The sequence below is a fragment of the Podarcis cretensis genome (genome assembly GCF_951804945.1).
Source record: "Podarcis cretensis genome assembly, chromosome: 3".
Lineage (NCBI taxonomy): Eukaryota > Metazoa > Chordata > Lepidosauria > Squamata > Lacertidae > Podarcis > Podarcis cretensis.
In genome coordinates, this window is record NC_137172.1 from 4,166,000 (window position 1) to 4,191,969 (window position 25,970).

Genomic DNA, 25,970 nt, shown 5'->3' on the forward strand with positions numbered 1-25,970 from the left:
GACAAACTCTTGTTCAGGGGCAAGGGATCGGCTGCTTTTGTTCCTAAACAAGGACTGTCTCTGGCTGTCAATGCATAGCCTGATTCTGCTTCAGCTCGGCAGCCTTTGTGTGTGTGGCTTTTCCCTGCCATGCCCCTAGTCCCTGAACTTTATTGGCCCAAGCGGTCTAAACATTTGTCCTGCTTTCTGTCCATCATTTTTGGAACACAGCTGAGATGTACTCGAAACTGAAAGCGAATCTCCTTTGACTTGAAAGTGCCCTTTTCTGTGTTGCAGAGAAAACAGCTGATGATGATGTGCAGAAGTCTGATATCTCTTCCAGCAGCCAAGGAGTGATCGAAAAGGAATCTCTGGGGCCTCTTCTCCTGGAGGTATGTACTTAAGGCAGGCAGCTGCTCTGCATTGCCGTCTTGCAAAAAACCTTCTAAATATCAGGAAAGGAGTGTTCTTTTCAGACTATCCTGAAAGTGGAAATTGGGGACCGTAGAGTCCTACTCCCCGGAATATTTACAAAACAGGTTAGAAAGATAGCTGAGGCCAATGAATTAAATACGCCTAATTGTGCCTTAAATCTAGGAGACAGTTTGTGCAGCTCAAAGCCACGCCAAGGCGGTTCGCATGCAGGTCCTCAGTAGGAAGTCAGCACCAATGTTAATTTTCTTTAAAAAAAGTTTCTAGTATTCATGGTTGCAGGGAGAAGGGGTCTTTAAAAAGGGGATTTCAGGCCAATTAGCCTAACTTCCGTCCCGGATTAGTGGATGGGAAGCATGGCTTTACTGCAGGGGCGAAATGAAGTGCAGGAGCAAATGAGTAGGGAAAGAGGACCTACTGGCAACTCTTGCAGAGCACAGACATAGCAGAAATGCCTTCAACAAGGTAATTCCTTCTTCATCCTGCCCTCTGTAGTGGTTCTTCCACTTCTTCAGATCTAATGCAGATCTTTAACTGGGGGCGCCCTTACCTGTTTGAAGGACCAGCAGTTTGCACGAGATTAAAGCAATCTGCCTTGGAATGAAAACAAAACCCAGCTGCCTCAAATGCATTGACCCAAGTCATGAGATGTTGACGGACCTAAGCGGGTTGGAAATTGCCTGTTGTGCTAAAGGCTCTGCTACTGACCTAGCTTTCCCCTCTGTGCACGAGATCCCCTTCATACCACAAGAGCCAATTTGTAGGGGCTGAGGTCCCTTCGCACCCCACCCCAAATAAGATATTTGAGGATGCTAAGCCCCTCCAAAGTTGATGGCCATTTCCATTCAAATGGTGCGCGTGCCCCGTGTGATGTGATCAGTTATGCTGGGTGGGGCTTGCCTGCACCACCCCACACCCAGTATTAAGTTTTTCAAGTTGGCACCCTTGCTTCATAGCTACCTGCAGGCATTTTTTAATAATAATAATAATAATAATAATAATAATAATAATAATAATAATAATAAAAAACAGGGCTGCCTTCAGATGTCTTCTAAAAGTCTGGTAGTTGTTGTTCTCTTTGACATCTGATGGGAGGGCGTTCCACAGGGCGGGCGCCGCCACCGAGAAGGCCCTCTGCCTGGTTCCCTGTAACTTGGCTTCTCGCAGTGAGGGAACTGCCAGAAGGCCCTCGGAGCTAGACCTCAGTGTCCGGGCAGAATGATGGGGGTGGAGACGCTCCTTCATGTATACTGGACTGAGGCCGTTTAGGGCTTTAAAGGTCAGCACCAACACTTTGAATTGTGCTCGGAAATGTACTGGGAGTCAATGTAGGTCTTTCAGGACCGGTGTTATGCAGTCTCGGTGACTGCTCCCAGTCACCAGTCTAGCTGCCACATTCTGGATTAGTTGTAGTTTCCGGGTCACTTTCAAAGGGAGCCCCACGTAGAGCGCATTGCCGTAGTCCAAGTGGGAGATAACTAGAGTATGCACCACTCTATGACAGGACAGTCCGTGGGCAGATAGGGTCTCAGCCTGCGTACCAGATGGAGCTGCCCTGGACACAGAATTGACCTGTGCCTCCATGGACAGCTGTGAGTCCAAAATGACTCCCAGGCTGCGCACCTGGTCCTTCAGGGCCACAGTTACCCCATTCAGGACCAGGGAGTCCTCCACATCCGCCCGCCTCCTGTCCCCCATAAACAGGGTGAGGTGGTGCACCTGTTGAGTCCAACTTTGACACAGGATGCAGTCTCTCTCTTTTCATGAAGCTTTTGATGAAGGTTGCAGCCCCCCAAGTAGCTGGTACACTACCTCTGAGCCTGGGAGCTGTTTTGGCAACTGGCTGTAGTTAGAGACCCTGCCTCCCATCTCCCATCAATTTGTTCTTGGAACAGACATTCATCACAGATCCCTCCCCAGTTCATCCTTGCCATTTTGAATGCCTTGCCGATGTTCACCTGTGTTGCTTTTGTAGCGCCCCCCCTCCCCACTTTGGAGGTTCTGGGCTTGCCCTCTCGGCTGCTGCAGCCACACAGGACCTAGAGTTTCAATGCCTGCGCTGCTCGCTTCCCTTTATGCAGCAGGCAGAGGGAGTGACCAACACAGCCAGCGCGACGATAATGCCACGTTACCCACAGGGGGGAAGCCCGGCAGCGGCTCGTTATCTTGTTACCGCTGACGATCCCGTGTGCCCCTCTTTGAAACGCCTCTTGAAACGCAGCAGCGGCGTGTGGGGTTTTTTGTTTTAATCATTTCTCTCTGATTTAGGATGCTCAGGAGAGAGGACGGGGGCCCTGCTCCTAATTTCCGGAAATGGATTATTCAGTACCAGTTGCACGCTGGTTAGGCACCAGGCTGCCTGCGTTAATGGAACGGAGATTGATTTACACCCGCTACCATTTCTGAGCCGCTGATTCACTCTGTTCCCCTTTGCCTGCTGTATATCCTGCCTGACTTATTCATGCTGCTTTTCCTTTCCTAAATACCTTTTTAAAACGCCAAAGCGTCCAGGGTTGTTTTTTTTAATGGCAGGGATGGAAGATGCACTGAAACAGGAAGAAAGTTAAAGAGTGGGGAGAGTTTTAATTCAGGCAAGATCCTGCTTGGCTCTGATCTGCAACTCACCCCTTGCCATTGGGGGGGGTGTGTAGAATCCAGAAGCCTCTGGTTGCTTAGCAACAGGCAACAGCTGTGACTAAGGGAAATTGCAGGTCATGGGCCAATTTGAGGCGTGGGGGGGGGTGAAATTGCTTCCTGTTTCCAGCAGCTAAAGTAGCGGGATGGGGGAAAACACAATTATTCCAATGAAAAATAAAAGAGTGTGAAGCCAAGTAAATGGTGTCTGTCTGCTTAGCGAGGCAATCAATTATCTGGGAAAGGGGCGCAAATGTTGCCAGTTATGCACATGTGGGTGGATGTGCCTGTGAATATATAGCTTCGAATTATGAAGGGTCAGGAATCTTGCCAGTTCTCTCAGATCTCAGGCAGAGCTTAAGAATCCCCAGACCAAGCATGCCTGGGGGAGACCTCTCCAGCCTCTTCTGGAAAACGTACACCTCAATCAGAAACCCACCATGCCTCGTGCTAGATTTTGCTTGCCATCGCTCAACGCCATCAGCAGTGGCAGATGTTCTGAATATTATTATTATTTCCAATAATAATAGAGCCAGTGTGGTGTAGTGGTTAAGAGCAGTAGTCTCGTTATCTGGGGAACCGGGTTCGCTTCCCTTCTCCTCCACATGCAGCTGCTGGGTGACCTTGGGCCAGTCACACTTCTTTGAAGTCTCTCAGCCCCACTCACCTCACAGAGGGTTTGTTGTGGGGGAGGAAGGGAAAGGAGAATGGTAGCTGCTTTGAGACTCCTTAAAGGGAGTGAAAGGCGGGATATCAAATCCAAACTCTTCTTCTTCTTCAAATTGAGAGGCACTCCTTGCTAAAAGTGGTGCCATTGGGGTTTTCTGCCAAACTATCTCAGACACCTAGTGGCTTTTGGAGCACCAATCCTAGCAGCCATTCCCCCCTCATTGTACTGGGCAGGCTCAGTGATGGAAGGAAGCGTGCGAGTCACTATAGGATTTCTGGCACAACAACCTGGAGGTGCAAAGAACAGCAGAGGTGCAATGAAGATAGCTTGGCGGGTGGGGTAGGGAACAGTAGCTTTTGTGGGCTTGTTGATGAGGTCCAGGAGATCCCACATCACGCAGAGCAGGATTTCTGTATCCTGACGTAGGTGGTACGAAATGGATTGGGCCAGAGAGGTGGACTCTGCTGCTCATACAGTATCGTATTATCGTATATGTGGCTTATTATAGAGACATCCCTCTAGTGCAGCGGTTCTCAACCTGTGGGTCCCCAGATGTTGTTGGACTACAACTCCCATCATCCCTGGGCTCTGGCCTCGCTAGCTAGGGGTGATGGGAGTTGTAGTTCAACAACATCTGGGGACCCACAAGTTGAGAAAGGCTGCTCTAGTGGGTCAGTGGCATAGTTAGCACCAGTTCACCCCAGAGGCCTGTTTTTCGGTATGGCAGCTGCATGGCGAAATCGCCAGCTGTTCTCTGGATTTCCAGCATGGCGACCCTCGCACCAGGCCCTGTATCAGATTGCCACCAATCCTTAAGCGAGCGGAGGTTCCCATTACGCTGACAGTTCCACGGGGGGGGGGGTGAGGAGCTCAGGCCAGTGTCCCCCAAAGCCCTGCCCTGTGTGACGCAGCGCTTTCCTTGACGCATCTTTGCTTTGCTCTCGGCCCCGCAGGCGCTCGACGGCTTCTTCTTCGTTGTGAACCGCGAAGGGCGGATCGTGTTTGTGTCCGAGAACGTGACCGGCTACTTGGGCTACAACCAGGAGGAGCTCATGAACACCAGCGTCTACAGCATCCTGCACGTGGGAGACCACGCTGAGTTTGTCAAGAACTTGCTGCCCAAGTCGCTTGGTAAGCAGCTTGGCTTTCCTGACCCCCTCCTCTTCCAGAGACCCTGCGGAATCAGGCGAACAAAATCATTAGCAAGCTGTGGCAATGTCAGTTCACGTCACAACCAATGGGGTAATTTCCCCCCCTAGATGCTGTGAGGGGTAATTAGTCAGGGAGCAGGTAAGACAACAGGTCCTCAAGACATCCTAAGCAGAACCGAAGAAGAGCCCTTAGCACGATCAGGCCAATGGCCCATATAGTCCAGCGTCCTGTTCTCTCAGTGGCCAACTATGGGAAACCTGCAAGCAGGATCGGAACACAAGACCCAGCACTCTCCCCGCTTGTGGTTTCCAGCAACTGGTGTTCAGAAGCACTGCTGCCTCCAGCTGTGGGTGCTGAGCATCACCACCCTGGCTAGTAGCCAGCGATAGGCCTCTTGTCCAATCCTCTTTTAACTAGGACAGTGGTCATCACTGCCTCCTGTGGCATCTAGATCTAGAACAGCTTGCAAGCATCAGACCCAGTTCTACCCAGGAAAGCTTATTTATCTAAAGAGGGGAAATTGGCCCAGCATAGTCCTGTTTATTTTCAAAAAGGGGAATCTCTCTCTTAATAATAATAATAATAATAATTTATGCCCCGCCCTCCCCGGCCAGAGCCAGGCTCAGGGTGGCTAACACCAATAAAATCACAGTAAAAAACATAATAGGGGGAGGGGAAAAACCAAACCAATTTAAAATACAGGTTGAAATGCAATTTAAAATGCAGCCTCATTTTAATAGTAGCCCATAGATCAAAACCATACGTGGAGGGAAACAGAAGGGTCAGACTGAGTCCAAACCAAAGGCCAGGCGGAACAGCTCTGTCTTGCAGGCCCTGCGGAAAGATGTCAAGTCCCACAAGGCCCTAGTCTCTTCTGACAGAGCGTTTCACCAAGTCAGGGCCAGTACTGAAAAGTCCCTGGCCCTAGTTGAGACCAATCTAACCACCTTGCAACTTAGGACCTCCAAAACGTTGTCATTTGTGGACCTTAAGGCAAATGAAGGCATTAGTTAACTGGAAGCTGAAAGATTCAATTAGAAGGGTCAGCTTCAATGAAGGAGCTAAGTACTCTGATTCCCTGGGGGCAACCGATTTCCCAAGGGGGTTCTGTACTCTCACTTGTGAAGAAAGGCTTAAGGTGTAGCTTTTGGGATGGATCAAAGGGGAGGGGGAGGAGCTGGGGGGGGAGCAGGGTGCCTGTGTCTGGAAAGCATAAGACATCCTTTCCCTTGTGACACGAACCGAAGGGGTCGCTTGATACATTTTCAGCTCTTTGAGGCTCCAGCTTAGTTGCCTGAATTCTGCTCGGCAGGTGCGCGAGTTGAGTAGGTGCAAGCTGCACTCAAGAGCACGAGCGGGTGGCTGGGGAGATTAGGAGGCGGCCCTATTTTGCAGATGGGATCCAATTTAATCCTGTCGACAACTCGCTCGCTGCCATTCCGAATGCGTGTCATTTAATCTGCATTTAAGCTCATTTTTTGAATAATATGCTTACTCAAGAGCATCATAATGTAATTCTCAGTAAGAACCTCAGTTGACTACCCAACCAGAAACCCCAACAGATGTAAAAGCTTTGCTTTCTGCTGTTGTGGAGGCTGCAAGGCAAAAAAACCTTTGTTGCTTGCTGGGTGCCAGCCTCAGCAGCAGGCTCAACCTGCGACCACATGCGCAAGGGGCACTCTTTGGTCCTCACTGCTGTGGCACGCTGAGTGCCTGGTTGGTTTCAGCAAAGAGGATTCTTGCTGCTCCCGGATCAATGTTTTGTTCAAGGTAGGTCAACCCTGCGGCCTGCCAACCTTGCCAGTGTTTAATCGACTCGATGATAAGGCTCTTCTTGCTAAACACAGCTCCATTTATCAAAGTTATGGCCTATTAGCTAAAGCCTTATTAGTTGACGAGCCACTGACCCAGTAAACTCTCATAGCTGTTACGGCTGCCTCCTGTCAGTGCAGGAGTCTGCTGAAGGCTGCAAACCATAGAAATTACAGTCCTCTGGAGGGGACGGGGAGCTATTAGCAGCACATCAAGCATTTTATGTAAAACAAGTGGGGAGCTTGCAATAATAGAATCATAGAATTGTATAGTTGGAAGGGACCACAGTTTGCAGTGGGGAGAGAGAGCAGGGCAGGTGGAAAGAGGGGGCTTTTGAGTCCTCCTTCCACTCCATTCTGCAAGTGTCCTGTGGGGCTTGGACAGGGTGGGTAGAAAGTGAGCGCAGAAGCAAGGGAGTCGGATCTCCCTCCCCTCACTCGGTGGGGCCCTCTTCCCAGCACAGCCTTGCATGCCCATGCATGGCATACATACCGTATTTTTCGCTCTATAAGACGCACCAGACCACAAGACGCACCTAGTTTTTTGTGGAGGAAAACAAGAAAAAAAATATTCTGAATCTCAGAAGCTAGAACAGCAAGAGGGATCGCTGAGCAGTGAAAGCAGCAATCTCTCTTGCTGTTCTGGCTTCTGGGATAGCTGTGCAGCCTGCATTCGCTCCATAAGACGCACACACATTTCCCCTTACTTTTTAGGAGGGAAAAAGTGAGTCTTATAGAGCAAAAAATACGGTACATATATGCTGTCAAAGAGTGAGCTGGCAGTAAGTCACACTGTTTAAGGCTAGAGTTACCTTTTTCTTAGCAAAAACACAATCTACATGGGCTGAGTGTCAGGACTAATGAGCAGAGCAGTTCATCACCATTAGGTCTTCAGTTGCCAAGACTGAAAGTCCCTACCTCCACACAGCTGTCTTAAGTTCCCTCCTCACCAAAGCTTTCCCCAAGCAATCGGAGACTGCGCCTGCATGAAGGCCAACCTCGCCTCCGCCCTTTTCATGCCTCTTCTGATTCTGGGAGCTTGTCACAGCAGGAGGGGGAGACACCCGTAGCTTTTCACCAGCCTGGCTTATCTCTGCCTCTTGGCCTCCTCCTCCTCCCACTGTTCAGCTTCTACCTCCAGGCTTCTCTCTGCCACAGACTCCCCCTGCTCACAAAGCCCTGTTACCTCTTCAGTTTCTGACACTTCTTTTTCCCAGTCTTCTCCCAATGACTACTCATCATTGTCCCACCACCATTTCTTCCCCTGGTAGCTCCCCTGTTGGTTCCTCCCACCATTCCTCTGCGTCCAACCGGTCCATGACACATGTGCCCCTATGTATGCACGTGGTGCAGAAACATACAGTGCGCACCCACCAGAAGTCACAGAAAGGCCAGATGCTATCAAATCATACATAACATGTGAGGAGTGCCATGCCAAGAGGGAGTCAGGGAGCGGAGACAGCAGCGAACAAGAGGGCTGGGATTCTGCAGAAGGCTCTTGGGCACACAGCCAAGATGAAACCAGTTGCCCAGAATAGTCAGGACCAGCAGAGTTGTGGGAGCAGCGAGCAAGAGGGGCTCCACTCACCTTGCAGACTGAGTGTGCTAGGAATCCCCACCGCAGAGACTCATGGAGCACAAGATCAACAGTAGGAGGAAAGTTTGCAGCATTTATATTCTGGGCAGCTGCCAGTATCAGCAGGGATTGCTGCAGTACAGTCAGGTTGGACAACGGCTGTACGGGGAGTGTCCTGCAAATGGCTTTGTTCATCTCATATACTCCCTAGAGATTGCCAGTGTGGGGTCCTCTAGATGCTCCTGGACTCCAGCTCCCATCAGCCCCCACTAGCATGGCCCACTCGTCAGAGGCGATGGGAGTTGTAGTCTAGTAATACCCAGGGGGCTGCAGGTTCCCTGCCCTTGCTTCATGGCATTAAGTCTTCAAGAGGTAGATCCAGTTGACCTAAGGTGAATCACAACAGTGGCACTACCACCTGGCAGTAGACATGCATATTTGGGCTTCAGATAGGTCCCAGGTCTGAAAATGTTGCATGCCGCCACTTGATGGTGGTAAAATGCACAATTATACAGTGGTGCCTTAGTTCTCAAACGTCTTGGTTCTCAAATGCCTTGGTTCTCAAACGCCTTGGTTGCCAGTCACCGAAAACCCAGAAATAAGTGTTCCTGTTTCTGAATGTTTTTTGCGAGGCGACCGTCCAATGCGGTTGTCAGCTATTGTTTCCAGGGCGCCTGCACCAATCAGAAGCTGTGCCTTGGTTTTCAAACATTTTGGAAGTCAAACGGCCTTCCGGAACGGATTAAGTTTGACGCTTTTTTTTTTTTTTTGCTATTTATTTTGCGTTTTTGTTTTTGAGGCTTTTTCAGTTAATTTGTTTTTGTGACTGTGTGGAACCCAGTTCAGCTACTGATTGATTGGTTGTGTGACTGCAGAAATGGATAAAAGCCCCCCATCCAAACAATGGCTATCATTAGTGCAGGTAAGAAAAAATAATAACTTTAGTTTTTATCATCTACAATACTGTCTTATTTATTTTATAGTACAGTACATTGATTATTGCTTTCATTTTATGGATCAATAGTAAAATTCATGTTAAATTGCTGTTTTAGGGGTTGTTTTTAAAAGTCTGGAATGGATTAATCTGTTTTGCATTATTTTCTATGGGAAAGCGCATCTTGGTTTTGGAACGCTTTGGTTTTGGAACAGACTTCCGGAACGGATTAAGTTTGGGAACCAAGGTACCACTGTATGTGGAAATTTGTGTGGCATAACAGAGTGCTTTATTTGGTCCTAGAAGATCTAGATTCAAATACCATGAAGTCACCCGGGTGACCTTCAGATTCGTCACAATCTTTCCGGCTTAACCTCCCTCACAGGGTTCTTAGGAGGGTAAAGGTAAAGGTAAAGGTACCCCTGCCCGTACGGGCCAGTCTTGACAGACTCTGGGGTTGTGCGCCCATCTCACTTAAGAGGCCAGGGGCCAGCGCTGTCCGGAGACACTTCCGGGTCACGTGGCCAGCGTGACATCGCTGCTCTGGCCAGAGCCAGAGCCGCACACGGAAACGCCGTTTACCTTCCCGCTGGTAAGCGGTCCCTATTTATCTACTTGCACCCGGAGGTGCTTTCGAACTGCTAGGTTGGCAGGCGCTGGGACCGAGCAGCGGGAGCGCACCCCGCCGCAGGGATTCGAACCGCCGACCTTTCGATCGGCAAGTCCTAGGCGCTGAGGCTTTAACCCACAGCGCCACCTGCATCCCAGTTCTTAGGAGGATAAACACACACAAACCTTCAAGGCTGGCTATAGGTGGTGCCGGTGGTGTTATGATGGGTCCCTTTCCAGTTCAGTGAACTGCAGGGTAATAATCCATGCCAAGCTCGGACTTACCAAATTGGGCAGCTGCTGTGGCCTGTGGCTCTTCTGCAGGGCAGAGACAGGGAAGGATTTCTGCTGGGCTTTCATGGATGCTCCTGCTCTGCAGGGTCCGTGCCCATGACCTAGAGGCCCCTTTGAGTCTAGCAACAGCCAAGAAAGGGCAGAGTGGCCTCACACGCCTTGCAGGCCCATGCAGCTGGACGAGATCCAAGTGATCACACAGTTGTGCCCTTTAAAAAACGCTGCTCTTCTCAAACGCAGCTCCCTTTAAGCCAGTGCCAGCTCCGCTGCAGACGACACCGTATAACATTGATTTCAGCGTCGTTTGTATCAAATTAGCTCCATTCAATACGAAATCGACTTGAGCTAATTCAATATAAGGCAGGCTTGAATCAATATCTCACTTAATCAGGCCTCAAACTGATCCTTACCTTGCTGCACACTTTGTGTAGATGCGGTTTAATGTTTTGCGAAGTGTCACCGTAGCATTAAATCACACAGAGAGAATGTTCATAATAATAATAATAATAATAATAATAATAATAATAATAATAATAATTTATTTATACCCCGCCCATCTGGCTGGGTTTCCCCAGCCACTCTGGGCAGCTTTCAACAGAATATTAAAATACAGTACAGTGGTACCTCGGGTTAAGTACATAATTCATTCCAGAGGTCCGTACTTAACCTGAAACTCTTCTTAACCTGAAGCACCACTTTAGCTAATGGGGCCTCCCGCTGCTGCTGCGCCGCCGGAGCACGATTTCTGTTCTCATCCTAAAGCGAAGTTCTTAACCTGAAGCACTATTTCTGGGTTAGTGGAGTCTGTAACCTGAAGGGTATGTAACCTGAAGCGTATGTAACCTGAGGTACCACTGTAGTCTATTAAACATTAAAAGCTTCCCTAAACAGGGCTGCCTTCAGATGTCTTCTAAAAGTCTGGTGGTGGTTTTTCTCTTTGACATCTGGTGGGAGGGCATTCCACAGGGCGGGTGCCACTACCGAGAAGGCCCTCTGCCTGGTTCCCTGTAACTTGGCTTCTCGCAGGGAGGGAACCGCCATAAGGCCCTCGGCGCTGGACCTCAGTACTGAACATGGATTTTCCTCCTAAGGAACATAAGAAGAGCCTTCAGCTGGATCAGGCCGGTGGCCCATCTAGCTCAGCCTCTGCTTCTCACAGCGGCCAACCAGATTCCCGAAAGGGAAGAAGCCCGCAAGCATGACCTGAGCAAAAGAGCGACTCTCCTTGCTTCCTACAGTTCCCAGCAACTCGTATTCAGAAGCATGCTGACTCCAGTGAGGCAGTATTCAACTTGTGAATATGGTTGCCAAGGGAACTACTTTGCCATGCAACTATGTAAGGGTGGAAGGGAATTGTGGAAGGGGCTGTCGCACATCCTTAGCTTGCAGGTGGCCCCAGATTCTGTCCCTGGCACCCCCACTTTGAGCAGAGACAAAGGTAGCCTCTGATTCAATCCGTTGACACCCCAAAGTAACAGGATCCCGGGCAAAAGTTTGGCTCTGTGTAATAAGGCAGCCCTGGACGTTCATGCAAGCAAAACCCACACTGGGCTGCATCTCTCTCTGCAATGTGCAGCATCCCTTCGCTGGTATGGGGTCGCTCTGGTCCCCCAGCAGAAGCAGGAGGGAGCAAGGGAGGCCCATTGAAGCTTCCTGATTCCAGCGGTCCACAACTGAAGCATCAGATTAGCAGTGGGGTCTTGGTTATTAGTATACTAGGCATTTGTGTTCCTGAGTCACGCAGTTGGATGATGCAACCGAAAAGGTCACAAGCAGACTCTTAGTCTTGTGCAGTTAAATCACTCCCATGTATCTGCTGCTTCAGGAGCCTTCACTGTTAATGGTGGGGTGCGTCTGTGCCCATCTGTGTCCATGTGCCACTTTGGACAGCACAAAGGTGCAGCAGCAATAGTAACCAAAGGAAGTGGACTAGGTGGTGTTGATGACCCTCATGTGGCCACCAGCTGCCAGGCAGGGCCTGGTAGGAACAGTGGCCTGCAGACTGAGCAAGAGGGCTGTGGCAAACCTGCAGCATAACCGAGAAAAGCAATCCGGTGTCCTCCATCATCGCCAGCATCACACAACCATGTTCCCTGGGGCTGATGAGAGCTCCAGATCGGCCGGGGGCCACCAGATTGGTGAAGACAAGATTCAAGGACCTGCGATGTCCCAGGAGATACTTGTCACCTGCTCTCGAGTTGAAGTGACGCTAATAATGTGGTGGTTTTGTGTGTGTTGAATGCCCTTCTGATACATTATCTCAGTAATCCTAATGATGGCGGTGAATGCAGAGCAGGGTTTTCATCTCAGACGATGAGGTAGTGCTGGCTCAATAAAAATAAATAAATCTGGCTCCTTTCCGCTAATGTAGTCGCTCCGTTCTGTTTATGGATTTGAAGACCACGAAATGTATCATAAGCTCCATGAGTGGTTTCAGCAATACGGTCAGTGAATCAGAACCACCGAAGGACACGGACGGCTCCGTGGTGGAGTGCGTGCTTTGCGTGCCAGGTGCCATAGCTACAGTCCCTGGATCTTCAGTAGCAGAGCTGGGGAAAGACCTCTGCCTCACACCTTGGGGAGCCACTGAGAGTCACAGCAGGCAGAAGCCAAGGCTTTGACTCAATATGTTAGCTTTCCATGTTCATATGCAGGCAATCCTCCCCGTTTGCGCATGTTCAGTACATGTGCAACTGTGCACACACGAATTGCGCCAAACCCGGAAGTGACCCAGAAACATCTAGAGGGGCAGAACAGGGTGTTTGCAGGCTTTTCCAATGGTGTTTCAAATATACTTAAACATGTGGTGCCTTGGAATGTATAAATGGGGGGTTGCTTGCAATCATAAGGATTATTTTTTTAAAGAGGGAGCCGTGATTTCACATCTCTGCCAGGTTTCCAGATCCTGGTCTTTTTGCACGTCCGCTTCTTCAGAGCCTTTCAATAGGGCTCCTTGATCTTCCTCCCCTTCTTCTGCAGTGAACGGCGTCCCTTGGCCTCAAGAGTCCACCCGGCGCAACAGCCACACCTTCAACTGCAGGATGCTGATCCGGCCCCCGGACGAGCCGGCGGCAGAGAACCAGGAGGCCCGGCAGCGTTACGAGGTCATGCAGTGCTTCACCGTATCCCAGCCGAAACTGATCAAGGAGGAAGGCGAAGGTAGGAGCAGACGGTGGCTTGTTTGGAGAGGGAAATGGTGCTTGCGTGTGCAGTGTTGCATTTCTGGGGAGGGGAGAGGGAGAGGAGGAGGGAGGGACAAATCGTCCTCAGCCGTCCTCCTGCAGGACCTTCCTTGCAAGGGGACTGCGGCTCTCCGAAGGCTTGATATTCTGCGTGCCGCATTCCCTGCTCACTTTGGAGGGGAGGACTCCGGATGCCTGCAGCTCGACGTATGCAGCCCACAAACCCACCCTTGGGGAGGTGGGAGGTGTTCTACCTGTGCAGCTGGCACGGGTACATCTGCGCTTCAGGCTTGAGTGAGAGGCAAGTGTGGCAGGTTCGTGGCTTGCAGGGCAAGCAGGAGTGCCAGAAGGTCTGGTGCAGGCCTGCCCCTTCCTCTTCCCAGTGGCAATCCTAAGAAACTGCGGTTGTCTTTCACATTACCCTTTGTACAGAGCCAGTGTGGTGTAGTGATTAAGAGCGGTGGACTCGTAATCTGGTGAACTGGGTTCGCTTCCCCACTCCTCCACATGCAGCTGCTGGGTGACCTTGGGCTAGTCCCACTTCTGGGAAGTCTCTCAGCCTCACTCACCTCACAGAGTGTTTGTTGTCGGGGAGGAAGGGAAAGGAGAATGTTCTCTGAAGTCTCTCAGCCCCACTCACCTCACAGGGTGTTCGTTGTGGGGGAGGAAGGGAAAGTGAGCCGCTTTGAGACTCCTTAGGGTAATGATAAAGCGGGATATCAAATCCAAACTCTTCTTCTTCTTCTTCTAATATTGGCAGGCCCCTTTAACACTGGAGAAACAAGCAAAAGACCTTTCTGGTCTTGGCTGCAGAGAAGCAAATGAGTTGTCTCCCTTGCTTGAGGCTGTTAAAAGAAGTCGGGCGGTCCTCAGCCAGTGGATCTCAGGTGTTTGCTAACTAGTCCTTCCACTGCAGGAGTGTCCCCCTTGATTTGCATCACTGGGCTCCCTTGACGCTAGCAGCCATTGATGAGAATGTGTAGCTTGCTCAAGCGCCACAGTGGGTGGTGTGTGTGTGCGTGCTTAGCAGACCTGAGTTCAGGACTGGAATCTCAATACACATCTGCACTCTGGCTCAACCCCCGATGCAAAATAGACTTTCCATCAGAACACTTGGGGCTCATATCTCCACGGTGGCCATTTTGTTCCATTGCATTAGCTGAATTAATCCATTGCAGTTTACACAGGAGATCATGACTGGAAGGAATAAATCACACAGGGGTTTATGAGCAGATACTTTGCCCAGGAGATGATAGTTGTTGGCTTTCAACCGCTGCCTTTTATTTTACAGTGCTGCCAGATCCAAATGGCCTCAGAATTAATTCTCCCAAACAATGAGGAACACACACCCACTGTGCCAGTGCCAATCGTTCTCCCCAAGCAAACTTTCTATAGTTCAGCTGCTGTGTAAGGTTTAACTCAACAATACGGCTTTTCATTGCAAAATGCAGAAAGGCATTGGCTTAGGCTTGGCTCCAGTGATCTTCTCTAAGCCAGGTGGGGGGAGGGGAACCTGCTAGAGCTTTTCCCCAAATTAACAAAGATGGGTTAGCAACCCCCAGAACTTTTCTTCTGTGCAAGAAGTCCCATCTCTCTGCCTCCATCTCCCTTTCCTCCTTGGAGTCCTTCCTTAAGGCCCACCACTCTAATGAGTCGTTTGCCCCAGTTCAGCCAGTGTGGTGTAGTGATTAAGAGCGGTGGACTCGTAATCTGGTGAACTGGGTTCGATTCCCCGCTCCTCCACATGCAGCTACTGGGTGACCTTGGGCTAGTCCCACTTCTCTGAAGTCTCTCAGCCTCACTTCACCAGAATATTAGCTGCTTTGAGACTCCTTTGGGTAGTGATAAAGCAGGATATCAAATCCAAACTCCTCCTCCTCATTCTCTGGGATGTCTCCTAGGAACGGCTCATGCCTCTGACACCAAATCCTAGACAGGAGCCACTGTTTCTGTGTTCTGTTTTCAGGTTGGTTGCAGGGAATGTAATTCTTCATTTAAAAAAAGATTCCAAGAACTTGTGCTTCCTTTGGCAAAAGTCGCATCTTCTATGAAGGGGGATCTACTCTACTCTTTGGGAATAGTGGTTTTGAAGGCGTGTATGCTGGGTGGGGTTTGCTGCTGATGGCAGGCAAGCTCCTGTGAGGAGGCAATGCTTGCAGAGTCTGGAAGAGGCGAGTGAAAAGCAGGAGGGTTTTTCACAGGTAAGCACTTGCTCTGTATAACCCTAGTGCCTCTTCCCTGCTCACCTCCAACCTTGCTCTTCTTCTGCTTCTCCTCCTCCTCTTCACGGCAGACTTGCAGTCCTGTCTGATATGCATCGCACGAAGATTACCTCGATCCACACCTCCTGCTACGTCAGAATCCTTCATGACCAAGCAGGATACTACAGGTACCATTCAGAAGGGTAGCCAAGCCCTTGGCCCCAGAGGGCATTTCACCCCAGTGCAGCCACCAATCGTGGCATGGAGAGGGTTGAGAGCAGGCATCCCCAAATTCTGCGCTCCAGCTTTTTGGGGACTACAGCTCCCATCATCCCTGACCATTGGTCCTGTTAGCGAGGGATGATGGGAGTTGTAGTCCCAAAGCAGCTGGAGGGCAGAGTTTGGGGATGCCTGCTTGAGAGCAACCTTGGCCACAGTCTGCAGTTCCTGTGTATGTTTGGAGTTCTGCGTCAGCAAGAGAGGCCTCTGTTATCTTCAAAACTGGGGAGACCTCAGTGGGCACATCCCAGTTGTTCCCCTGAACCATTTCATAAGGAAACATGGCAAAAACTGAAAGGTGGGTAGGAGATCAGTGGAAGTGAGCAAGGGAAGGGAGGAGAAGGGACAGTGGCCAGCGCTCTGTGTGGAATAGTCTACTTATTTATTTCTAGAAAAAGAGCCCTGAGCAGGAGAATGGGCAGGAATTGTTTGCCGGGGCAGCGGGGAAGTGATGGAACTGGAAGAATGAAGGCAGGATATACATTCAATACAATTATTATTATTATTATTATTTATTATTATGTATACCCCTCCCATCTGGCTGGGCTTCCCCAGCCACTCTGGGCGGCTTCCAACAAAATATTAAAATACAGTAATGCAACAAACATTAAAAGCTTCCGTAAATACATGCATTATTGGTTTTTACCATAATTTTTGCTCTATAAGACTCACTTTTCCCCTCCTAAAAAGTAAGGGGAAATGTGTGTGCGTCTTATGGAGCGAGTGCAGGCTGCGCAGCTATCACAGAAGCCAGAACAGCAAGAGGGATTGCTGCTTTCGCTGCGCAGCGATCCCTCTTGCTGTTCTGGCTTCTGAGATTCAGAATATTTTTTTTCTTGTTTTCCTCCTCCACAAATTAGGTGCGTCTTGTGGTCTGGTGCGTCTTATAGAGCGAAAAATACAGTATTTATTTCTTGAGGAATTTATACCCTGCCTTTCAACCTCCAAAACAAAACAGTCAAGGCTGCTCGTGCAATTTTAAAAAAACAAAAAACTACCAGAACTATCCAGAGGACTTTTATTTCAATAAAAATAAAAAACGGAACCACCTACAGATCCATAGATAAGAGTCAGCTGTGCTTCTTAATCCGCATCCCTCCATTGCTCTTGCTTTAGACGTTCAGTCCTAACATGCTTCTCTCCCTTCCGCTCAGGTAAAATCATCTCCATCGATACCAGTTCGCTGAGAGCGGCAGGCCGGACCGGCTGGGAGGATTTAGTGAGGAAATGCATCTACGCTTTCTTCCAGCCTCAGGGCAGGGAGCCATCTTACGCCAAGCAGCTATTTCAGGAAGGTAAAAAGGCTCCTCTCTTTGCACGCACTGCCATTGTTGCTGGATAAGTGCTTTCCGGACTGAAAAATAAAACTGGGGGGGGGGGGGGGGGACGGACACACATCAGACAAAGAAGGCAAATAACGCTCCCAAAGGAAGTAGCTGAAATGGCTGACTAATGCCCGTGGCTTCTCTGGCTGGCCAAGGGGGTCCTTGCCTGCACACTCAATGGGATTCCATCAACCTGCTGCCAGTTGTCTCTCCACACTCCCATGGCAACCTTGCCTGGGAGGCTGTTGGCCTGCAGTTCAGGGGTGGCGTGCCAAGTCCGAGGCCTTCTTGCGGCCCTTTCAGGAAGGAAGAACTAAAGCGAGTGAGCCAAGTTATTCAAGGCTGGCTGCCTTCTTCGTCCCGAAAGAGGATAGAGATAGTCAAACGTCTTTTTTCTTTTTCTTTTTTTTAAGGGGGGGGGGCACATTTTATCCAGAAGGCTAGTGTGGGCATTGTGGTTAGAGTGTTGGACTGAGACGAGGGAGATTGGGTACCCAATGGCCTTGAAGCTCCCTTGGGTATCCCGTGATCAGTCATATTCATATTCTCTCTCTCTCTCTCTCTCTCTCTCTCTCTCTCTCTCTCTCCCCTCTTCTGTTCTCTTCTGCTCTGTTTTCTCTCTGTGTGTCTCTCTCAGCCTGACAGGGTTGTTAACTGGGATCCCACAGTTAATTCTCCCCTGGTCTCCTCGCTGGCCCAAATAGGACTAATTTAGCCAGCTAGCCCTGGTAATCATCTAAGGTGTATTGGATGGATTTCCCCCCTAAATTGATTTTTGAATTCTGAATTTATTGTTATTCACGTTTTATACTGTATTTTATGCTGTTTTTTGTTGCATCAATTAAGTGTTTTAAATTTGTTGTTAGCCGCCCTGAGCCTGATTTTCTGAACCGGGAAGGGCGGGGTATAAATAAAAATTTATTATTATTATTATTATTAAGAGGATATAAGTGGGCACAGGACAGGGGATAGCTATAATCTATGCTCCCTTGAACTCCAGAAAGAAAGAAAGAAAGAAAGAAAGAAAGAAAGAAAGAAAGAAAGAGGGGGGTAAAAATGGAACAGATAGTTAAATTTCCTAGCGCTTTATCTTTTTATTGCTGTAAACCGCTTTGATATGCACAAATATTTTAATGGATAAATTTAGACGCCACCTTTCCTGAGTGCTCAAAGCACCTCACACACATAACCCTGTTTGACCTTATAAGACCTCTGCAAGGTGGGTCAGTACATCACCCCCATAGTGTGGAGGCTGAGACAATAACGTATTTGCCTTTCCATGAAATGGTTCTTCTTATCTGTAGCCCTGGGAGCATTTGGCACCAGTGAGTTCTATGGATATTTTCTGGGTAGGGTGGTGGTGGTTGTTTGATGCTTCTTCCTGGTACCCAGGTCCTGGGGGTCTTTTTCTTCCCCCCACATCTCCCTGTATTTCCCTGGGCACTGGGGCGAGGGGCGGGAATAATATTTTGGAGCCAGCACCCTTCAAGTGCTCAGCCACAAACTGACTTGGGTAACCTTGACAAGCCACTGCCTCAGTTCTCCCATCTGTCAAATGGGAGCCATGTTCACCAGCCTCCACGTTGATGTGAGGACCGAAACAAAACACCATTATACAGCAAAAACCCTTCCAGAATCATTATTGGCCACGGTAAACAGAAGGCAGCAGAATGCTTCTCAATTTGTATTGTCTTATTTTATGTACTGTGGCTTGCCGTTGTTTTATTGATTATAGTTTAGAAATTATTTATTGTAACTGTTGAGTAGGATTTCTGTTTAACTTTTATATGTTATTATTATTTAATAATATTCTAATGATTGTTGAAGGTTACTTTTTGATGTAGGTTGCCTATTTTAAGGTTATGTTTTATTATCACATTTTTGTATTGCATTAGATTGTTATAAGATGTACATTTTTTGTTTCTTCAGCTTGTCAACCGCTTTGAGTATTGTAAGATAGAAAGACGGTATACAAATTAAAAATGATGATGATGATGATTGTCAGGGAACTGCCATCAGCTCAGAGACGAGAGATGGAAGGGCAGTTGTGTTATAGGGAACCTCCGAAGATCTTGCAAAGCAGCTCCTCCTCTGGCGAGGAGGAAAGCCCCACCTCCAATGTAGAGGAGGTGGTGGGACCAGGGGATGCTAGGGAGAGCCTCAACGCCGAGGCTGAGCAAGCCAGAGGGGAGGGAAGTACCCCTTTGCCAGCGCCCAGTCTGCGCAGTAGGTTTCGGCGCAAGGAGGAGAGGAGAAGGCTGGGGGTCACGCGTCTGTTATGCTGGGGGAGGTAGAAGGACCACGCACTCCCAGATTCTGCTAGCGACTGAGCCGGACATGAACTTGCAACGCTCTTCACTGTGAATAGTTTGCACTGATAATAAAGCCTGGAAAAGACAGGTTGGAGTCTTGCCTGTTTGCTCTCGAGCAACCACACCAGCACCTGACAAATGATGAAATGTAAGGCATCCCAGCCCATTAACCCACGTTCTCTCTCTCTCTCTTCCCCCCCCCCTTCGCTCCACGTTTTCCTCCTCCCCAGTGATGACACGGGGCACAGCCTTCAGCCCATCTTACCGGTTCACACTGAGCGATGGGACTGTCCTGAGCGCTAATACCAAGTGCAGACTTTGCTGCCCTCAAGGCCCGGAGATGCAGCCTTTCATCATGGGCATACACATAATTGAGAGGTGAGTCTCAAGAACCAGTTTCATTACTCTTCCTCCCTTCCCTCCCACCCTCTGATGGTCTGGATTAAGCTGTGAGCTCCTTGGCTGGGGGACCGGCCTCTTTTTTGTCTGTGCAACCCCACAAGACACCAGGTACAGAGGTGGCACTCTTATGTATCAAATAACGGCGGTAGCAGTTGACTTCCATCTCTTCCATTTGGTCTGGGACCTCTCGTTGAGGAAAACTCAGAAGAAACGTCAAACCTCAGAAAATGGGCTTTTCCTGGGGGAAAGTGGCGAGGCAGAAGAGGTCATAGGCCCAACAGAAGTGTAGATTTACCCTCTGTTGTGTCCCCTTCATACAGGATAGTTTTCCGGGTGTGTGTGTGGATGGCTTTGGCCTTCTCATTCCCCTTCTGCCACCCCCACCCCTAAACTTTAAAATACTGTTTTCTCCACCTGCTTTCTTTCCTCTCGTTCGCCTCTCCTTCACGTTCACCTTCTGCGTTAGAAGAGAAGTGTACCTGGGCCTTTGACCCCTAGGAAGGTGGAGCTTGAAGGAAACCCCTAAGGCAGACCCTGGGTTTCAAAGTTCCCTGAAAAACACAAGGGGGTTATCATGCCTTTTTCCGATGCTCAAGAGGAGGAAGAACCAGTTAGGAGCTTTCCCTTCTTTGGGCTTCTGGGCTTCTTCTGTTACAGAAAGAATGTTAGATGGGGATTTGGCCACATGTGGTGCAGTTCTGTGAATGTTTGTGGGACAACTGCAGAAGTGATCAAGCAATGGGATCACTGATCTTCCTTCTAATTTCCATGTGGGTAACTAGCTCCTATATAATGTTTCTCATGGGACGCGGGTGGCGCTGTGGTCTAAACCACTGAGCCTCTTGGGCTTGCTGATCGGAAGGTCGGCGGTTCGAATCCCCACAACAGGGTGAGCTCCCGTTGCTCAGTCCCTGCTCCTGCCAACCTAGCAGTTCGAAAGCACGTCAAAGTGCAAGTAGATAAATAGGTACCGCTCCGGCGGGAAGGTAAAGGGTGTTTCCGTGCGCTGCTCTGGTTCGCCAGAAGCGGCTTAGTCATTCTGGCCACATGAACCGGAAGCTGTACGCCAGCTCCCTCGGCCAATAAAGCGAGATGAGCGCCGCAACCCCAGAGTCGTCCGCGACTGGACCTAATGGTCAGGGGTCCCTTTACCTTTAATGTTTCTCACAAATCATCACCATCATCTATTCTGTATACCCCTCTTCCTTCCAGTGATGTGGACTACCAAATGATGCGGGTACCAAGCCTTAGGGCATATGAAACATCCAAGCTGCCCCTCTCTTTCCTCCACTAATCACCCCCCTCTCTCTTCTTTTTCCTGACTCAGAGAACACGGCACGCTGTCACCTCAAGAAAACACTAACTCCGGGATGCCTCTTCCCCGCGTCAGCCCCTCACTGAACCCAAACATCTCCCCCGGACAAGGCATGGCTCTGCCCTCCCCTCTCCCTCCTGCCAACGGTAGCATGCTAACTGCCAGCGCAGCAGGCCACCCGCCGGGATCCAGCCTGCATAGCGGTGGCAGCAGCAGCAGCAACAACGCTGCCCCCAGCCAAGCCACTTTCGGATGCTCGCCTGGGAGCCAGATGGGAACGAACGTTGCCTTAAGCCAGGGCCAGGCCGGTCCCCAGAACAGTAGCCATGCCATGAGCCACAACAGCTCCCCGATGGGCAGCCCCGGGGTCACCCCACCGCAGTTTATGTCCCCCAGGCATCGGGTGAGCCCCGGGCTGGTCCACCGGCCCAGAGTGCCAAGCAACCCTTTCTCTCCCCCCATGCCCACCACGCACTCCCCGGTGGGCATGGTGAGCGGCTGTGGCTCCGGTGGCTCCCTCGGCAACAGGCCGTACCCAAGCACCCCGCTGAACTCCATGCAGGGACTGGCCGAAGGACCCAGCCCCCCAGTGGGCTACTCCACGCCCTCCCCTGTCCTGCGGCAGCCCAGCAACCAGAACTCACCCAGCCGGATGAGCCTGCCTCCCGTGAAAACGGAGCCCAAGGACAGCAAGGAGATCGCCTCCATCCTGTGCGACATGATCCACTCTGACGGCGGCCTGGGCAGCGCCAAGCCTGTGGAGCCGGGCTTGCTGCACAGCGGCGACCGGCTCTCCGAGGGCGACCACAAGGGCCTGCAGGCTACCAGCCACAAGCTGGTCCAGCTCCTGGCCACCACGGCCCAGGAGCAGCTGCGGCACGCCGACGTGGACACCAGCTGCAAGGAACCCTTGTCTTGCACGGGCTCCTCCGGGACCCCTGCCTCCGGGAACCCGGTGGGCAGTGCCTGCCCGTCCTCCCACAGCTCCCTGACGGAGCGGCACAAGATTCTGCACCGGCTCCTCCAGGAGGGCAGCCCTTCGGACATGGGCAGCCTGGCCGCCATGGAGCAGGAGAAGAAGGACAGCGGAGGGCCTGGCGCAGCAGCCCCTGCTCTGCAGAGCCAGGCCCCGGGGGCCCCGGATGCCCGGCTGGAGGCCGACGCCGCAAAGAAAAAGGAATCGAAGGACAACCAGCTCCTTCGCTACCTGCTGGACAAGGACGAGAAAGAGCTGGCGTCCAACCCCACCTTGAGCCTGGACGACGTCAAGGTGAAGGAGAACCCGGAGCAGCTGGAGCCTTGCGGCGTCGCTCAGTCCCTGCTCGCGAAGCCCCCCGTGCCAGAGGAGGGCAAGCTGCAGCCGCAGAGCCAGGTGGGTCTTCTCTCCCGGGGGAAGGGGTCCTTTCCTCTTCTTAGAAGAGCAGCAAACATGTCGCTCCACGTTGGGTCTTGGGTCGCCGCGGTTGGCTCGCACCTTCCTTGCTTGGCGCTGTAACTGTTTGCAATTGCACGACCTATCCCAGTGTAAGTGAGCTTTTTGCGTGACCCTGAGATTTGTGGATGCTCAACTTACAATATTGGAGGGGGGAGGGTTAAATAATCATAATCATAATTTATTAATACCCCGCCCATCTGGCCGAGTTTCCCCAGCCACTCTGGGCGGCTCCCAATCAAGTGTTAAAAACAATACAGCATTAAGTATTAAAAACTTCCCTAAACAGGGCTGCCTTCAGATGTCTTTTAAAGATAAGATAGCTGATTATTTCCTTCACATCTGAATTATACCTTCTTAACGAAACTTCCCCTTTAAATGAAACATGTATGATAGTTTTCAGTAATATTATGTCCACTCTGGTCATTTATTTTCTGTTACTGAAAATACACAGAAACTCGTGCTTGCTTGAAATGCCCCTTCCTCAATTTCAGGGCCCCTTTTGCAGGCTAAGGGAGCTTGTGGTTGGGGAGGGATTCTAGCCAGTTTCAGGATCCAAAGCTCACTAGGATTCCACTCGGCTAGTGGCCATCTCTTCTCCACCCCATTCTCAGAGCCTTAAGAACAGGGATAGGCAACTGGATCTGACCTGTGACAGACCACTTTGACAGGTGGGTGGGGCCAACGATCTGCCACCAGCAATCCATTTTTTCTTTTCTGGCCGGCAAGCTGCGCTACAAAGGAAAACCCAAGCCAGGTTTGCCACCTGGCAACCGAGAGGTCCCGAAACGGTCTTCCTTACATCCACCAGCTCTTCATATATTTTGGGACATGCAATGCCACTAATGCAGTCCTGATGGGGGGCTGTGCTTTCAGACCAGAGCGCCCAGAACAAGGATCTGGTTTGTTGGTTTGTTTTGCTCATGTTATGGTATAAAGCACCACAAATATAAAGCTAGCCCTGGTGATCATCTAATGTTTCTTGGATGGATTTTCCCCCTAAATTGATTTTTGATTTTATTGTTGTTCACGTTTTATACCGTATTTTATGCTGTTTTTCGTTGCATCAATTAAGTGTTTTAAATTTGTTGTTAGCCGCCCTGAGCCTGGTTTTCTGAACCGGGAAGGGCAGGGTATAAATAAAAATTTATTATTATTATAAATCATAGTAAGATGGAGTAATAGCCGCATGCCAACACCAGCATCTGAGGACTCAAAAGTCAAAAGCAGGTGTTTCGATAGTGAAATTGCAAGACTTCAAAAGCACCACCCATGTTGTTACTGTTGGTAATGGAGTCCTGCAGCTGACCCAGTTCTCATATAAGTGTACCTGCGTCAGTGGGCATATCTTCAAAGATCACTTAATTTAGTTGCACACTGAAAAGAGGCCCGCAGTGCGAACTATCTGCTAGGCACAACGCCTGCCCCTTTGTGCCTGCCATGGCGTAAGGCAGAAGACAAACTTCTGTGCGGACTGAGGTGTTTTCGTTTTATTAAATTTTGCAGGAATTTTGTGCCCAGTGATTGCTTAAATCAGTGGCATTAAATCTCTGCAGTCAAGCCTGTTGCAAGGCTTCATTGTGGATTCTGTTGGCATGACGGAGATACACACCTTGTTTCAGAAGCCCCTCTGGCATCACCAACAGGAGGGCAGGGGAGTTCACAGGCTTTTAAAGGGCTTTGGGCTATTCATCCCCGACATTTCCTGAATTCAAGAGCCTCATATGATGCGAGTCTGTGAATGGGCTAAGCACGGCTAAGAGAATTTTCAGTCTCTCTCCTGTTCGCTGGCTGGGAACCGGCAACTTTAAGGTACCATTATCTCTTGTAATAGAGTTATTAAATGGCAATGACGGTTCCCTGCAAGAGAGATTTCGGCGTATAAATATTCATTACAATTGGCCGTGAATAGGAGAGGGCACTGCTTTCTTTTCTTTTCTTCTCCAGCTGAGGAAGATGACAACATGGATAAGGCTGTGTTAATCCTTTTTATCAAACAGACCAGGGAGAATTTGACATTTCAAGTGCGAGACCACTTACAGGCTTGCGTCAGAATGGGGCTTCTGTGTGTGAACAGCCCCAGAGCCCCTTGGAATGCCTCAGATAACAAATAGTGCCCTAAAGCGCCCTAATTAAATTAAGGGGCCCATTCATCTGGGAATCCCCACTTGGTGATCCCATCCGGCACTGGGACTTCAGCTCTCTTTGTATCCTGTCCCACAAAAGGCCCTTGAGCTGACGGCTTCCCATCAGCTGGTCCTGGCCTGCTCTCTCTGGTTTCTTCCCAGACTTTGCAAACAGAGCTTCGTCGTATGTCAGCTTCCCATGTTCCATCGCAGCGCTAAATCAGAAGCAAAGGCCGTCACGGTTTCGCAGGAAGCCTGTCGTGCTGGTTGCATTTTTGGCCATGCAGGCCAGAAGGAACCTGCGCACCTGAAATACGCCGATTTGGAAGCTTCTGAAACCCCTGAAATTATATTTACCTGGGGGAAGAGTTATGGTCTTGCAAGGCGCTCAGTGTTAGATTTAACAGCTCAGGTTTTGCATATCCTGAAATGTGTGGATTTGCTCAGGCCTCTCCTGTGATCTGTCAAGCTCAGCAGATGCACTGTTTATCTTCACTGGCCCCGCTTCCATTTGGTTTTGATACCCTGGACTAGGAAACACAACTGTGCCTTCAGTGTACCTGCTCTGTATGCAGATGGTCCACCACTTTCAGCCCTTGGCAGCATTTCCAGTTCAGAAGGATCGGGGAGCAGTGGGTAAGGTTCTTTCTAGGTCCAGAGGAGCTGCAGCCATTCGCAGGACTGGGCTAGATGAACAAAGAATCTTGGGGAGGAATTTAGTGGAGCACCAAGGCAATCATTTTTTCAGGGCAAGCATTTTGGCTAGACAAGAAAAGCCCCCTCCTCCCTGTGCTGTTCTGTGGGAGGGGGTTTCTCCTGATCCCACCCCAGAGCCCATTTCAGGGTGTGCAAGGGAGAGGAGAGGGCAAACCCCATTGTGGAAGCAGTCCTATCTAGTTGTTGGTTTCTTTGTTTAGGGATGCTGGTGGCGCTGTGGTCTAAATCACTGAGCCTCTTGTGCTTGCCGATCAGAAGGTTGGTGGTTCAAATCCCCGCGACGGAGTGAGCTCCTGTTGCTCTGTCCCAGCTCTTGCCAACCTAGCAGTTCAAAAGCACGCCAGTACAAGTAGATAAATAGGTACTGCTCCGGCGGGAAGGTAAACGGTGTTTCCATGCGTAGGCCAAGTCAAGCAGCTCATCCTTGCTGCCTCCTCCTAGTGATGTTTGTTGTGTGCAGACAAAGGAATGTCTGAAGAGGGCTGTCCTGCGTCCCTAGTGCTCTTCAGTTGCTTTCTAGTTATCTCTCTGGGGGAGCGGGTGTTTTGAATTGGTTGCTTCTTCTTTTTTTACCCTTGTACATGTTAG

The 25,970-nt window shown here is 50.1% G+C and overlaps 1 protein-coding gene across 5 annotated transcripts in view; it reads left to right on the forward strand.

Moving 5' to 3' along the window:
* The window catches only part of NCOA1 (nuclear receptor coactivator 1), a 300,977-nt gene that overhangs the window by 231,889 nt on the left and 43,118 nt on the right, over positions 1-25,970 (forward strand). For all 5 annotated transcript variants that reach the window (XM_079968417.1, XM_079968416.1, XM_079968413.1 and 2 more), the window contains 7 exons: positions 277-371; positions 4,669-4,846; positions 13,071-13,250; positions 15,567-15,662; positions 16,908-17,048; positions 19,621-19,768; positions 21,120-22,479. In XM_079968417.1, coding sequence (XP_079824543.1) covers positions 277-371; positions 4,669-4,846; positions 13,071-13,250; positions 15,567-15,662; positions 16,908-17,048; positions 19,621-19,768; positions 21,120-22,479 — 2,198 coding nt within the window. The remainder of the gene's footprint in view (positions 1-276; positions 372-4,668; positions 4,847-13,070; positions 13,251-15,566; positions 15,663-16,907; positions 17,049-19,620; positions 19,769-21,119; positions 22,480-25,970) is intronic.